Source organism: Heterodontus francisci, chromosome 5 (assembly GCF_036365525.1).
Source record: "Heterodontus francisci isolate sHetFra1 chromosome 5, sHetFra1.hap1, whole genome shotgun sequence".
Taxonomy (NCBI): domain Eukaryota; kingdom Metazoa; phylum Chordata; class Chondrichthyes; order Heterodontiformes; family Heterodontidae; genus Heterodontus; species Heterodontus francisci.
The window spans coordinates 195,571,495-195,588,948 of NC_090375.1; the positions used below are offsets into that span (position 1 = coordinate 195,571,495).

The 17,454-nt window shown below is 43.7% G+C and overlaps 1 protein-coding gene across 1 annotated transcript in view; it reads right to left on the bottom strand.

Moving 5' to 3' along the window:
* Window positions 1–17,454, bottom strand: part of emc2 (ER membrane protein complex subunit 2) — a 138,908-nt gene that overhangs the window by 60,703 nt on the left and 60,751 nt on the right. Inside the window, exons 3-4 of the mRNA XM_068032585.1 lie at window positions 13,725–13,789; window positions 1,123–1,208 (exon numbers count right to left, since the gene is read on the bottom strand). Of these exons, the coding sequence (XP_067888686.1) occupies window positions 1,123–1,208; window positions 13,725–13,789 (151 nt within the window). The remainder of the gene's footprint in view (window positions 1–1,122; window positions 1,209–13,724; window positions 13,790–17,454) is intronic.

Consider the following 17,454-nt stretch of genomic DNA (forward strand, 5'->3'; position numbering starts at 1 on the left):
CTCCAGTGCAATCACATCCTTCCTATAGTGTGGCAACTAGAAATGTACACAGTACTCCAGCTGTGGCCTAACTAGCATTTTATACAGCTCCATCATAACCTCCCTGTTGTTATATTTTATGCCTCGGCTAATAAAGGCAAGTATCCCATATGTCTTCCTAACCACCTTATCTACCTGTGCTGCTGTCTTCAGTGATATATGGACAAGTACACCAAGGTCCCTCTGACCCTCTGTACTTCCTATGGCCCTACTATCCATTGTATATTCCCTTGCCTTATTAGTCCTCCCAAAATGCATCACCTCACACGTCTCAGGATTAAATTCCATTTGTCTCTGCTCAACCCATCTTACCAGCCCATCTATATCATCCTGTAATCTAAGGCTGCCCTCCTCACTATTTACACCACCACCAATTTTCATGTCATCTGCGAACTTACTGATCATACCTCCTATATTCACATCTAAATCATTAATGTACACTACAAACAGCAAGGGTCCCAGCATCGATCCCTGCGGTACACCACTGGTCACAGGCTTCCAATCGCAAAAACAACCCTCGACCATCATCCTCTGCCTCCTGCCACTAAGCCAATTTTGGATCCAATTTGCCAAATTGCCCTGGATCCCATGGGCTTTTACCTCCTTAACCAATCTCCCATGTGGGACCTTATCAAAAGCCTTACTGAAGTCCATGTAGACTACATCAACTGTTTTACCCTCATCTGCACACCTAGTCACCTCCTCGAAAAATTCAATCAAGTTTGTTAGACATGATCTCCCCCTGACAAAGCCATGCTGACTATCCTTGATTAATCCCTGCCTCTCCAAGTGGAGGTTAATCCTGTCCCTCAGACCTTTTTCCAATAGTTTCCCTACTACTTAGTCAATGCATGAACTTGCACTAGATGACAAATGTGAAAGACCTTTCCTTTCATTTGCCAATTGCCTGCTTAAGAGTTTAAAAGCAATTGTGACACCATTAAATTGTAATCTTGACAATGGGAAAAAATTTACACCAAGACATGTGAAAACATTTAGAAAATGAACTGTGTGCCTTCCATGTGTTTTCCATAATTCCTACTCTTACCCTTCTGCAGTAAAATGGAACAAGTTCTCAAGTACCTTTCATGGGATTCCAATCGCATACCAGTCAATCGCTTCACCCGGTGGCTGCCTGGAAATTGTTTGCGGAGTTCATGCAGACACAGCTGTGGACGAAGTAACACATAAAGCAATATCAGTTTTGCACACCCCTCATTCACACTTCCACTGTAGTTACAATATACTGATGGCCAATTAACAAGGACCTTTGAGCATTTCCATGACCAGTGATAAATGATCCCTTCTGTTCTCTGTAAACTAGGTATATACCTAACATAGGAACAGGAGAAGGTCATTTAGCTCAAGCCTGTTCCACCATTCAATGAGATCATGGCTGATTTGTGACCCAACTCTATATACCTGTCTTTACCCCATACCCTTTAATACCTTTGCAAGCAAAAAGCGATAAATCTCAGACTTAAAACTAACAATTGATCAAGCATCAATTGCCATTTGTGGAAGAGAGTTCCAAACTTTTACCACCCTCTGCGTAACGAGGTGTTTCCTAATTTCACTCCTGAAAGGTCTGGCTGTATTTTTTTTTTAATTCATTCGGGGATTGCGCATCGCTGGCTAGGACAGCATTTATTGCCCATCCCTAATTGCCCTTGAGAAGGTGGTGGTGAGCTGCCTGCTTGAATCGCTGCAGTCCATGTGGTGTAGGTACACCCACAGTGCTGTTCGGAAGGGAGTTCCAGGAATTTGACCCAGCAACTGAAGGAACGGTGATACATTTCCAAGTCAGGATGGTGTGTGGCTTGGAGGGGAACTTGTAGGTGGTGGTGTTCCCATGCATCTGCTGCCCTTGTTCTTCTAGGTGGTAAAGGTCGCAAGTTTGGAAGGTGCAGTCGAAGGAGCCTTGGAGAGTTGTTGCAGTGCAGCTTGTAGATGGTACACACTCCTGCCACTGTGCATCGGTGGTGGAGGGAGTGAATGTTGAAGGTGGTGGATGGGGTGCCAATCAAGTGGGCTGCTTTTTCCTGAATGGTGTCGAGCTTTTTGAGTGTTGTTGGAGCTGCACCCACCCAGGCAAGTGGAGAGTATTCCATCACACTCCTGACTTGTGCCTTGCAGATGGTGGGCAGGCAATGGGAAGTCAAGAGGTGAGTTACTCACCGCAGCATTTCCAGACTCTGACCTGCTGTTGTAGCCGCAGCATTTATGTGGCTGGTCCAGTTCAGTTTCTGGTCAATGATGACCCTCAGGATGTTGATAGTGGGGTTTCAGCGATGGTAATGCCACTGAACATCAAGGGGAGATGGTTAGATTCTCTCTTGCTTGAGATGGTCATTGTCTGGCACTTGTGTGGCGCGAATGTTACTTACCTGGTTGTCGTCAGAGTCTTGCTGCAGATGGGCATAGGCTGCTTCAATATCTGAGGAGTCGCAAATGGTGCTGAACATTGTGCAATCATCAGCGAAGATCCCCACTTCTGACCTTATGATGGAGGGAAAGTCATTGATGAATCAGCTGAAGATGGTTGGGCCTAGAACACTACCCTGAGGAACTCCTGTGGTGATATCCTGGGACTGAGATGATTGACCTCCAACAACCACAACCATCTTCCTTTGTGCTAAGTATGACTCCAACCAGCGGAGAGTTTTCCCTGATTCCCATTGATTCCAGTTTTGCTCGGGCTCGTTGATGCCATACTCGGTCAAATGCTGCCTTGATGTCAAGGGCAGTCACTCTCACCTCACCTCTGGAGTTTAGCTCTTTTGTCCATGTTGACCAAGGCTGTAAATGAGGCCTAGTGGCCCTGGCAAAACCCAAACTGAACTTCAACTTTGCCCCCTAGTCCTAGACTCCCCAAGCAGCAGAAATAATTTCTGTCTATCTATCCTACCCGTTCCCATTAATATTTTGAAAACATGGATCAAGTCACCACTTGCCCATTTAACTTAAAACAAGTCAATAATAATTTCATGGCATAAGTTGAGTATGTTTTACTTTGGCCTCTGGTACAATTTAGTGCTATGATTAAAATATTCTGTTTTTTCACTTGTCCTTGATGTGAGAGAACTTAGTATCTCATCAAATCCATACCTGTACCTTTCACTCATCCCTACCCAAGAGAGTCGATGTATGCGATAGGACATATCTCCTCCTGCAGTTTATTCTGTCCGCCAATCAAATCCATCAACTGTGATTTATGACGGAAAAGGAAAATTCCAAAAGTATAGATTGATGGGATACTGGAGGATTTTTATTTCACAAATAAAGCTAACAATAAATGTGCTTGAACAAACTAAATAATGTTAGGCACTTTTTTCTAAAAAAAAAGCAGAGCATCTAACTTATTAGGTAGAGTTGGATCAGTAAGGTCATGACAGTTAAACATATTGCAAGAATGCTCATTTATTATACTTGAGGATGAAGGCGCATCACTTTACTGTGCAGTCCCATTCATTGTTGACAGTATAAATGCTGATACAACATAACGCTGGCTTATAAAAATTTTATGGGACAATGTTACACATCAAATGAGCGCAGTGAAATCCAGCCGTGAGAGTATCAAGTATAAAATAACCCAGCACACATCCTAGCCCCAGTTCCCTTCCTATTAACCCTATGCAGGCTGCAAGAATTTCTGGTTCATGCAACAACTTATATTTATGTAGCACCTTTAAAGTAATGAAACGTCCCAACGTGCTTCACATGAGCCATTATAAAACAAAGTATGACACCAAGCCACAAAAGGAGCTATTAGGTCAGATGACTGAAAGCTTGGTCAAAGTGGTAGGTTTTAAGGAGTATCTTAAAGAGGAAAGCAAGGTAGAGAGGTGTAGGAAGGGTATTCCAGAGCTTGGGGCCCAGGGAGCTGAAGATGCAGCAACCAATAATGGAGCAATTAAAATCAGGGATGCACAAGAGGCCAGAAATCGAGCAGCGCAGGTATCTCAGAGGGTTGTGGAGCTGGAGGATGTTACAGAGATAGAGAGGGGCGAGGCCATGGCAGGATTTGTAAACAAGGATGAGAATTTTAAAATCAAGATGTTGCTTGACCGGGAGCCAATGTAGGTCAGCGAGCACAGGGATGATGGGTGAACGGGGCATGGTGCAAGTTAGGACAAAGGGAGCAGAGCTTGGGATGAGCTCAAGTTTACAGAGAGTAGAATGTGGGAGACCAGCCAGGAATGCTATGGAATAGTCAAGCCTGGAGATTACAACGGCATGAATAAGGGTTTCAGCTGCAGGTGAGCTGTGACAGAGGCAAAGTTGGGCGATGTTGTAGAGGTGGAAATTGGTGATCTTGGTGATTGCATGAATATGAAGTCGGAAGCTCATTTCGGGGTCAAATGTGACACCCACGTTGCGAACGGATCAGCAGTTTAGTGGGAATAGGGTCGAGGGAGCAGGAGGTGGGTCTCATGGACAAGATGAGCTGAGCGAGAGCAGCGGGGAGTTCGGAGTGAAACTAAAGAAAGATGTGAGTTCAGGGCGAGAGCAGGGGGGAGCATTATAGGAAGTTTGGCCTAGTGGGCTAATGGAACGGAGTGACGCGGCAGAGGCCGCTGATCGGATGGTCTCGATCTTAGTGACAAAGAAGTGCATGTGCACCTCGCAGTCATTGTTGGATGTGAGGGTGGAGGGACTAGGGGAGAGGGGTTTAAGAAGAATGTGTAGAAAAAAGAAGCCGGTGGTTATCTTTGCATTCCAGGATAATCTTGGAATAGTGCGCAGCTTTAGGAAGTAGGAGCAGGACCCGATAGTGTTTTCAGTGGTCCAGCCAGGTCTGGCGGTGGATGGCTGAACCTGTTGTCCACCATATCCTTTAAAGTCTGCGTCCCTTGGGCTTACAAAAGCTAAGCTGAGGTTCATATTTAGGGAATGGCCAGAGTCAGAGAGACTGATCTTTTTATTGGGGATGAGGGCATCAAAGGTGGAGGTGAGCGTGTGGTTGAGCAAATCAGCAGCTGCAGAAATGTTGTGGCGAACAGAGGGCCAAAGGGTAGATAGTTGGGATTTTGAAAGTGCAGTGGTAAGTGAACTGGGGGATAGTTTTTCCCAGGGATGGATACAGGAGGTAGGGTTGGGCTGAGGAAGGGGGTTGTAGGTGGAGGGTGATACAAGGGCAGGATCAAAAATGCCCTTATCTGTAATTGATATGATGGGATTGGCAAGACGGTAGCTGTGAATATGAGTTGGGGAGTTTACACGTCAACACAACATACGAAGAGTTACCACCACCTGGCCGCTTTGTTTTTGAGCAATGAATGAACAAGCATCAGTCCTGACCATTAGTGTAGTTCGATATGCTGGCCATATCAGAACTGTTCAAATTGCTAGTGAAAAAATTACACCTATTCAAATCTAGCCAAGCCACTATTTTGTTCCATTTGTTTGGGCATTTCAGCCTATCTGCAGGGTTCAACTGAACACAGCACTCAAATCTAAAAGGAATAAATCTGGGAAACTAGCATTAATAGCATGTAAAGTAATGAAAATAATTACAAGGAATAGGCTGAAGAAATACCCAAGAGCAAGATTCTGCTGCAGAAACTTCTGACTTTATTTTGCAGTTGTTATCTACAGGAACATTGGAACAGAAGTACGACTTAAAGCCCCTTGAGCCTGTTCTGTTTCTTCATTAGATCATGGATGATCTGTACCTCAACCTCATTTATTCATAGCCCGTGATACCCTTACCTAACAAAAATACATCTCTACCTAACAAGATTGTCACAGAACTTCAGAAAATCTTTCAAAAGTTTCCACAAGAAAGATTAAGAGGGGATGCAGCACAAATTCACCAGAATCATACTGGGACTGAGGGTTAAGTTATGAGGAAAGGTTAATTAAACTTGACTGTATTCCCCAGAATATAGAAAATAGATAGCTTATCTGAACAAGGTGATTAAAATTTTGGGAGGATTTGATATGGTAAATACAGAGAAACTAGTTCCTCTGATCAGGAAATCAACAACAAAGGCACATCATCTTAAAAATCAAGATACACCGTTTAGGAACGAAATCAGGAAGCACCTCTTCACACAAAGGGTATTAGATAGCTGGAACTCTTTAGCCTAAAAGGCTGTCAATGCTGGGGGACAACTGGAGCTTTCAAGATTGGGATCAATGGATTTTTGTTTATGTTTAGAGATACAGCACTGAAACAGGCCCTTCGGCCCACCGAGTCTGTGCCGACCATCAACCACCCATTTATACTAATCCTACACTAATTCCATATTCCTACCATATCCCCACCTGTCCCTATATTTCCCTACCACCTACCGATACTAGGGGCAATTTATAATGGCCAATTTACCTATCAACCTGCAAGTCTTTGGCATGTGGGAGGAAACCGGAGCACCCGGAGGAAACCCACACAGACACAGGGAGAACTTGCAAACTCCACACAGGCAGTACCCAGAATTGAACCCGGGTCACTGGAGCTGTGAGGCTGCGGTGCTAACCACTGCGGAAAGGCATCAAGGGGTATGGAACAAAGGCAGGTAAATGGAGTCAAGGTACTGATCAGCCATGTATGCCGGAACAAGCTCGAGGGGCTGAACGGCCTCTTCTTGTTCCTATGATCATTTGGAATAACTTACCAAGTAAGCTAGAAGAGTGAAAGTATGAGAAATGTTCAAAATGCAGTCAGGCACTCGAGGGAGGAAAATGGAATGAGCTTCAATGGGTCAAATTACATGTTTTCATCTTTAACTTGTTCTACGTAACTGTACTTCCTATTTTACATATATTTATATTATACCCAATATAAAAATTACTTGCATTTATATAATAAATCTCTCCAAAATTCCCAAAGCTTGGCTTTGGACCAATTCAATGCCATAAGCCAAATTGAAACAAATGTGGTGTTTTGGATTTAGCTATGTTTTGAAGTGGGGTGTGCAAACTTACCGTAAAAACAGTCAGTGATCCAAAGGGAATTATCTCTTCTGTGCCTCCTTTGGCTTGACATTCTGTTTTAAATGTCAGACATGAAATCCAGGTGCTTCTTGTTAAACTTGAAGCAGTGCAGCAAGGTAGCATTTCTGATCTATTCCAAAGTATGTAACGGATAGACCATTACGCACAGCAAGCATGTTGTAAATCTGAACCACTTGGCGAACATGCTTTCACTTTCAATTTAAAATTGCTCTTATTTGACATCGAAGTCTAAACACAGAGAGCATGAGCGCATTACTCCACTACAAAGCTGTGGTTAGGCTTTTATCCTTGGCCTGGGGCACCAGCACACAGAATACATGTTATTTATTTTTAATGACTGAAAAAAAAAAACCCCTCAGATTTCCATTTGAAATGGGCCACTCAAAGTGAGTTTGGAGCTCTGGACAGCTAGCATTGCAGGCAACCAGCTTCCGAAACGTCTTTGCGTTTTGGATAAAAATGCGTTGACACAAAATTACATGTTGAACATGAGGAGGAAAAGAAAACTGTGCAAATCTAAAGTTTATATCAAATGTACAGCACAGAAGCAGGTCATTCGGCTCTACAGGTCCACACCAGTATTTATGTTCCGCATGAGCCTCCTTTACCCCTACTTCATCTCACCCAATCAGCAGAACCTTCAATTCCGATAACTTAATTTACATGTGAAACAGATAAAACAATACAACAGATATTTCAAAAACTTTTCAGTTCATTAAAAAAGAAAAATGAGTACACACAGCAGGTCGGTCGACATTTGAAAGAGAGTTTTGAAGAGTCCAAATGAAACACTAACTGTTCTTTTTTCCAGATCGACCTGCTGTGAATTTCTAGATCTGCCTAGGTTTATTGCAAATTTTTCCTTTCTGTTTCTAATATATTTTAAATGTACTGTAAAATGACTGGTAACCATGGATACTCATTAGACTTTACCAGACCAGTCAGCAGCGCTACAATTTGCAACTAAAGCCATCAGATTGACTTCTGCACTTCAGTGAAACCACTCTCACAATATATCTGAAGAGACGAGCCGCAATCTAACTTTTATCATTATATATACCCAAGTTACCTCAGATCATGAGCAGAGACTATTTATACTAGATGATCTCTTGTAAGATAATGCAACAGTGGGTAGCTAATGTTACGATCCATGTTGCAATCAACCTAACAAAAGAAGTGTCCAAACGACCATAACAAAAAAAAATTTACTTTAGTTTTGTATTTTAATGGTCAAATCAAACTTAATATGAATTATACATTATACAGTGGATACAACAAAGTTAGAACTTAGTGTTACGACCAACCGCTCCTGTCAAAGCCCCCAATCAAAATATATAATTCTGATTGTGGTGGGAGAAACGCACTGATAATTCAATCCCGTCACTCCACAGATCACCTAACATATCATTTAAAACTTTCCAAATTAAAGAAAGACCCAGCCAAATTGTACCATCTATTAACCCCCCTCGAATGAGGCTAACTAAACCAGGTGTCTTCAAATCAACAAATTAACTCTTTAATTAGAAGAACTAAATTCTTAAACACTATAAAGATATAAGCAACATTTAAAATAGAAAAAATTAAGAGTCCTTGCAAATTTCCAGTCCAATGTTGCTTGAAGTCTAGGATATAGATCGGTTGGAGACTTGGGCGGAGAAATGGCAGATGGAGTTTAATTCGGACAAATGTGAGGTAATGCATTTTGGAAGATCTAATGCAGGTGGGAAGTATACAGTAAATGGCAGAACCCTTAGGAGTATTGACAGGCAGACAGATCTGGGCGTACAGGTCCACAGGTCACTGAAAGTGGCAACGTAGGTGGATAAGGTAGTCAAGAAGGCATACAGCATGCTTGCCTTCATCGGTCGGGGCATAGAGTATAAAAATTGGCAAGTTATGCTGCAGCTGTACGGAACTTTAGTTAGGCCACACTTAGAATATTGCGTGCAATTCTGGTCGCCACACTACCAGAAGGACGTGGAGGCTTTGGAGAGGGTACAGAGGAGGTTTACCAGGATGTTGCCTGGTCTGGAGGGCATTAGCTATGAGGAGAGGTTGGATAAACCCGGATTCTTTTCACTGGAACGACGGAGGTGGAGGGGTGACATGATAGAGGTTTACAAAGTTATGAGCGGCATGGACAGAGTGGACAGTCAGAAGCTTTTTCCCAGGGTGGAAGAGTCAGTTACTAGGGGACATAGGTTTCAGGTGAGAGGGGCAAAGTTTAGAGGGGATGTGCGAGGCAAGTTCTTTACACAGAGGGTGGTGAGTGCCTGGAATTTGCTGCCAGGGGAGATGGTGGAAGCAGGTACGACGTTTAAGAGGCATCTTGACAAATACATGAATAGGATGGGAATAGAGGGATACGGTCCCCGGAAGTGCAGAAGGTTTTAGTTTAGGCAGGCATCAAGATCGGCGCAGGCTTGGAGGGCCGAATGGCCTGTTCCTGTGCTGTACGGTTCTTTGTTCTTTGAAGTCCTCACAGAATGTTGCTTGAAGTCTTCACAGTCGTCCAATGCGGGGAAAAGGTTCTTCCATAGTAGAACAGTCCGTAGTCTAACTTCAGCAGTGGGTAATGCTTTCCTTCTCCAGCAAATTTCAACAATTAATGACTTGCAAACACTTTCAATAGAATCAAGCTGACTTTAGAGTTTTTGAGGGATAAAAGATTGTCACAGTCTAACTTCCCTTTCTTCAATTTAAATTACCAGAGATCTCTGTTTTTGGCTTGACTTTTTTTTAGAATTTCGAGAGATAATAATTAATCATAAAATAATAACATTTCTCTTCCTTCAGTTTAAATGGTTGAGAGCTCTTTTTCCAGGTGCTGTCATCACAGCTGTCTGTGTCCTCTATCTGTGCGTTCTGTTAGAATAAACTGTCTTCAACTAAAAGCCAGTTCAAATTTGAATTGTAACAAATGCATTGTTGGCTACTCACTCCCAGTGGCTCTATCTATAGAAACGAGAATCTTCTTCTTCGTTGGCCTCCTTGTCTCGAGAGACAATGGGTAAGCGCCTGGAGGTGGTCAGTAGTTTGTGGAGCAGCGCCTGGAGTGGCTATAAAGGCCAATACTAGAGTGACAGACTCTTCCACAGCTGCTGCAGAAAAAATTGGTTGTCGGGGCTGTTACACAGTTGGCTCTCTCCTCGCGCTTCTGTCTTTTTTCCTGCCAACTGCTAAGTCTCTTCGACTCGCCACACTTTAGCACACTGCCTTTATGGCTGCCCGCCAGCTCTGACGATCGCTGGCAACTGACTCCCACGACTTGTTATCAATGTTACAGGACTTCATGTCGCGTTTGCAGACGTCTTTAAAGCGGAGGCATAGATGGCCGGTAGGTCTGATACCAGTGGCGAGCTCGCTGTACAATGTGTCCTTGGAGATCCTGCCATCTTCCATGCGGCTCACATGGCCAAGCCATCTCAGGCGCCGCTGGCTTAGTAGGGTGTATAAGCTGGGGATGTTGGCCGCCTCGAGGACTTCTGTGTTGGAAATGCGGTCCTGCCACCTGATGCCAAGGATGCTCCGGAGGCAGCGAAGATGGAATGAATTGAGACGTCGCTCTTGGCTGACATACGTTGTCCAGGCCTCGCTGCCGTAGAGCAAGGTACTGAGGACACAGGCTTGATACACTCGGACTTTTGTGTTCCGTGTCAGTGCGCCATTTTCCCACACTCTCTTGGCTAGTCTGGACATAGCAGTGGGAGCCTTTCCCATGCACTTGTTGATTTATGCATCGAGAGACAGGTTACTCGTGATAGTTGAGCCTAGGTCGGTGAACTCTTGAACTACTTCCAGAGCGTGGTCGCCGATATTGATGGATGGAGCATTTCTGACGTCCTGTCCCATGATGTTCGTTTTCTTGAGGCTGATGGTTAGGCCAAATTCGTTGCAGGCAGCCGCAATCCTGTCGATGAGTCTCTGCAGACACTCTTCCGTGTGGGATGTTAATGCAGCATCGTCAGCAAAGAGGAGTTCCCTGATGAGGACTTTCCGTACTTTGGTCTTCGCTCTTAGGCGGGCAAGAATGAAAGCACCCTTTGAATCGCAGTCTCCAAATGGCTGTTTCTAATGGCAACCGAAAATGCACCTTTCTTTAACTCTTGAGGCTTGCCAGTTCTTAAAGCAATACTGATCCTCTGCAAACCTTAAAGGCAAACCACATATTCCCGGAAAAAAAAACTACAGGACCATGACATTAATTTATACCAAGGCTGCCTGCTAGTGATACGTGGTAAACGTTCTGCTGCAATTCTGTTGACTGTGAACTCACATACATACGACATGCAAACATTCAAATTAGGAGCAGGAGTCGGCCATTCAGCCCCTCGATCATATTCCGCCATTTGATAAGATCATGGCTGATCTGATTGTGGCCTCAACACTACTTTCCCGTCTACCAGCTATAACCTTTAGATCAAGAATCTATCTAACTCAGCCTTAAAAATATTAAATGACCCAGCCTCCACTGCTCTCTGGGGAAAAGAATTTCACAGCCTAACGACCCTCAGAGAAAGAAGTGTCTCCTCCTCTCCATCTTAAATGGGAGACCCCTTATTTTTAAACTGTGTCCCTTGGCTTTAGTCTCTCTTGTAAGGAGCAACATCCTCTCAGCATCCACCCTGTCAAGTCCCTTCAAGATCTTATATCTCACATGTAGGCTAAGTCCAATATGTCCCAAGAACAGGCGAGGAAATAAAACTCAGACTGACCAAAACTCCAAAAAATGCCACCACGACTATTCTCCAGGAATATTTCCAAAATGGTGCTCGGCTCCCATCTAAAGAGGTTTCCCAATCCAGTACTATTAACAGTTGCAGATCAATGTCAATGTCCACACAAAAGGTAGGCATCCCAAAACTGACAGCTTCACTAACTGACAAAAATTCTGATGACAATGGCTTTTCTTCAAGTATAACTGATGAAGAGGAAAAAATTTTACCATAGCCTCTGAATACTATCAGGATAGCGAGTGAATTGATAGAGAGGTCATTGTCTCCTTTTTTCAAATATTGTAACCTTTATTGCAACATTAAAGTGCCAATTTTTCAGGGTGCAACCATTTTCATCTATCTGATACAAGGCATCAGAAGTAAGGTAGAAGAACCTCTAGTTACAACCAGAACATGTCTCTTCTCATCTCTGTTATACCATTGAACCCAAATTCCTTGTGTGTGCAGTCAATTATGCATTGACTACATAGCTTTGGAGCATACTAACAATATGGACTTTCATTACATTATATAACAATAACTTGCATTTATATAGTGCCTTTAATGTAGTAAAATGTCTCAAAGCACTTCACAGGAGGGCTATCAAACAAAATTTGACAGAGCCAAAGAAGGATATATTAGGACAGGTGACCAAAAGCTTAGGTTTAAGGATGGTCTTAAAGGAGGACAAGAGAGAGATTTAGGAAGGAAATTCCAGAGCTGAGGGCTAGGCAGCTAAAAGCGCAGCCACCGAAGGAGGGGCAAAAGAAATAGCGCATGTACTAGGGGCCAGAATTGAAGAAGGGCAGAGAGCTCGGAAGGCTGGAGGAGGAGGTTACAGAGATAGAAAGGAGCAAGGCCACGAAGGAATTTGAATGGAGATACGAGTATGGAGAATTTTAAATTAGAGGCACTGGTGGACCGGGAGCCAATGTAGGTCACTGAGCACAGAGTACGATGGGTGTATGGGACTTGATGCGAGTTAGAATATGGGCAGCAGAGTTTTGGATGAGCTTAAGTTTATGGAGGAGGGAAGATGAGAGGCTGGCTAGGAGTGTACAGGAATAGTCAAATTTGAAGGTAACAAAGGTATGGATGAGGGTTTGAGCAGCAGATGGGATGTGTCAGGGTGGAGATGGGTGATATTATGCAGGTCGAAGTAGGTCATCTTGGTGATGGAGGATATAGGTATAGAGTCAGCAGTTGAGTACAGAAGGCATGCCAAGTAAGCTCAGCACTAGGCTTACAACTAATGCACATGATTAAGGACAGCAAACCCAGCAGTGTGACAAGAGGTGGGCTTCTACCTAAAACCTATCACCCTGCTGAGCTACCAGGTTACTGGGGAAGGCACTGACCAATATAGCAGGAAGGTGGGCAGGAGGAATTAAACGAGGGCTAGGTATACTCTCGGACACCGCATCAGCTGTACTTGAGACAGAACCTCGGAGACAGTCTGAATGGTGGAAAAAATAGGGAAGGCAGAGGGAGATGTTGAAAGGAGCAAGCAACCTCAGAAAGTGAACACGCCTTGTCTAAAGGAGCCATGTGGCGTCTATCTGCAAATGCTTACAATTTTAGATCATTTAGGTCTCTTTTGGACTAGAGTCATCTTCTCAAGCTTCTCAGCTTGAACTCCTCTATTTCAGCACAGCATATTTATACAAAAGCAAAATACTATGGATGCTTGACACCTGAAATAAAAACAGATTATGGTGGAAATGTCTGGTCTGCTGAATTCTATTCTGTACTGGGGGGAGCCAGCATGGACTCGATGGGCCAAATGGCCTCCTCCTGTGCTGTAAATGACTGTATAACTCTATACATCATAATTTGGCTAGGCATGAAGTAGTAGGAAGACATTGTGTACCATAGGAATCAAAGCAACTTTTGGTCTCTTAAACAAAATGCATTTCATTGAACTTAAAGACTCTGTACATGTTAAATTCAAAATTTAGAACAGCAGCGAGAAAGAACTGAGTAAAGGTCTCTAAATGGTATCGGTAAACCTACCATTGCCAAGTCATCACGACTGCAGTCGAGGGCAGCAACCATCACTTGTTCATAAATTATCCAAACTGAATGCAGGAGAAATTTAAACACAGTAGAAAAAATAATTACTACATCAATTAAAATATACATACAATATACTTTTAAGTAAGCCGCTATTGTTTGCATCTTCAAAATAAAATCACATTGTAAACAGGCCGCAAAGTCACATTGTCCAGACGTGACACACAGAAAGGAAAGAGAGAGACAGAATGAAGAGAAAGGAGAGAGCAAAAAAAGAGAGAAAAGAAAAAAAAGAGGGAGGCAAATACAGAGATTCATTTAAAAATGTCTGGATTTAATACTGTGCCTCAAATACTTGCCAGGTAATTTATGAATGCAGAAATATTATTAACTTTTGCTTCATGTCAGGACAACTAACATTATTTCATTTGCTTTGAAGCACTTTCCAACTCTAATCTTTAGCAAATGCTTTGACATTGCAATATTTCCAAACTATGAAAAGATAATTTAACACAGGCCAGAGATCAAACAAAACTGCTTCTGTGCAGATAACAATTACTGAAATAGAGTAGAAAAACAAGGGTGCTTCACAATAAGATTTTATCTCAACAGTGGGTCTTTTGTTCAACCTTCACTTAGGAATAATTGCCATATTAGAAGTGACAGCAATACACTATCCTTGCTGCATAGAGTGATCTGTAAAAATCACTCAATCTACTGTAAGTTATGGTATTTGTAGGTGGGTGTGTTTACCACCAGAGGCAGTGTGAGCTGCTTTACATTGTGGGGCTGCTATCGACAGCAGTATTGTACTGTGAAAAGAGAAATAGCCATTCTCCACAACTTGCTTATGTAGAGTCTAGTAATCTGGCTGGTCCAATGCTTAATAAAAACAATTGTAGACAATGATATTCTCACACAGAGCTAGACCCCAGGGGTTATGGCATGGAGTTATAAAAAAATAACACATTCAGAGACACAGGATCATTGTAACCAATTCACAAGTTGACAGTCCTTTCCTGTTGTGCAACCAAGGGCTCCACAGCCAAGAATAAAATGTGTTGACCCTGCCGCCCACTTTCAGTACACAGTTCCTACGGCCGACAGAAAAAAAAGACAAACAGGATTACTGCAAAATATGTAAAGGACGTAATTAATAGTATAATGAACTCAATTGATAAGGTATCAGGACCCTAAGACTTCTGGTCTTGTCTGTCAATTAGCTTGCCTACTCCCCATTCAACCAGCATTTAAAAACATATCATTTACAGATGCTGCATCAAAGTACAGTTCGGTATTCATGGCTGACACCGCATGCTTTCCACAGGAGCCTGGATCTTATTTCACAATCTTTACACGTTCGGAGGTAGTGCATACACACACCCTACTGAAGAATACACTTTATAAATTGTTAGAAAATACAGAAGAAACAAGGAGGATTGATGTGGTTTACATGGATTTTAGCAAGGCTTTTGACAAGGTCCCACATGGCAGACTGCTAAAAAGATAAAAGCCCATGGGATCACTAAGAGAGACGTGTATATATTAACGACTTGGACGTAAACATGGGGGGGGGGGGGGCGGGGTAGGGCATGATCAAGAAGTTTGCAGACGAACACAAAGATTGGCCGTGTGGTAGACAGTGAGGAAGATAGCTGTAGGCTGCAGAAAGATATTGATGGTCTGGTCAGATGGGCAGAAAAATGGCAAATGGAATTCAAACCCGGATAAGTGTGAGGTGATGCATTTGGGGAGATCAAACAAGGCAAAGGAATACATGATAAATGGGAGAATACTGAGAGGTATAGAGAAAGTGAGGGACCTTGCTAGCACCGCAGCCTCACAGCTCCAGCGACCCGGTTCGGTTCTGGGTACTGCCTGCGCAGAGTTTGCAAGTTCTCCCTGTGACAACGTGCGTTTCCTCCCACATGCCAAAGACTTGCGGGTTGATAGGTAAATTGGCCATTGTAAAAAAAAAAATTGTCCCTAGTGTAGGTAGGTGGTAGGAGAATTGAGGGAAGGTGGGGATGTGAGAGAGAAAAATGGGATTAATGTAGGATTAGTATAAATGGGTGGTTGATGGTCGGCGCGGACTCGGTGGGCCGAAGGGCCTGTTTAGGTGCTGTATCTCTCTATGACTCAATGAATGTCCACAGATCCCTGAAGGCAGCAGGACAGGTCAATAAGGTGGTTAAGAAGGCATATGGAATCTTTTGCTTTATTAGCCGAGGTATAGAATATAAGAGCAGGGAGGTTATGCTGGAACTGTGTAACTCATTGGTTAGGCCACAACTCGAGTACAGTGTGTAGTTCTGGTCACCTCATTACAGAAAAGATGTAATTGCACTAGAGAGGGTACAGAGGAGATTACGAGAACATTGCCAGGACTGGAAAAATATAGCTATGGAGGAAGATTGGGACAGGCTGGGGTTGTTCTCCATGGAACAGAGATGGCTGAGGGGAGATTTGACTGAAATGTGTAAAATTGTGAGGGACCTGGATACAGTGGATTTGGAGGGCCTATTTACCTCAGCAGAGAGGTCAGTGACTAGGGGGGCATAGATATAAAGTGATCAGTAGAAAGATTAGAGAGATGAGATGAGGAAAGATTTTCACCCAGAGGGTGGTGCGGGTCTGGAACTCACTGCCTGAAACCCTCAACTCATTGAAAAGGAGTCTGGATATGCACCTCAAGTGCTGTAACCTGCTGGGCTACAGACCAAATACTGGAAGGTGGGATGAGACTTGGTGGCTCGTTTTTCAGCCGGCTCTTTCTGTGCTGTAAACTTTCGATGATTCTATCATAAAGGAGCTTAGAGGTTAAGAAACCAGACAAGCCTCTTATTACACTCATCACACAATAGTTAATTTTTTTTTAAATCTCAAATTTGGGTTTTTCATACATGCCTTCTCACAGACGCACAGAAACAACTGATACTTAAACAGCTGGTCTTAGTGACAAAGTAGGTATCATTTAAAGGAAACAAGTGAAAAGCACAGTCCTTTCCTCAGATCTTTGAACTGCTTCTCGCTGGGGGCCTCATGACTTGTAATTCTTCTTTACAATCTTGATCAGATTATTGATTCCAGTAACCTGCTCCCTGGCAGACAGTTATTCATTATGTCAAAGGCAGGATCTTTAAAACCCTGGGAATTAAAAGAAATGATACCAATGAGAGAGAGCACAAGAGAGAGAGAGAGAGAGAGAGATGTACAGACGAGAAGGACAGGGAGATGGGAAGACAAAGAAAGAAGAGGGCGGGGGCGACCGAGAGGGGGAGGGGGTGCGACCGAGAGAGAAGAGCGGGAGGTGACCAAGAGAGGAGGGGAGTGAGAGAGAGGGGGAGAGAGAGAGGCGCAGACAGAGGGGGATTGAGAGAGAGGAGAGAGAGAGAGACCGAACTGAGAGAGAGAGAGAGAGGGAGGAGGAGACCCGAGAGAGAGAGAGAGAGAGGAGACCGAGAGAGAGTGAGACCGAGAGAGAGGAGACGAGAGAGAGGAGACCGAGAGAGAGGAGACCGAGAGAGAGGAGACCGAGAGAGAGAGACCGAGAGAGAGGAGACCGAGAGAGAGGAGACCGAGAGAGAGAGGAGACCGAGAGAGAGAGGAGACCGAGAGAGACAGGAGACCGAGAGAGAGGGAGACCGAGAGAGAGGAGACCGAGAGAGAGGAGACCGAGAGAGAGAGGAGACCGAGAGAGAGAGGAGACCGAGAGAGAGAGGAGACCGAA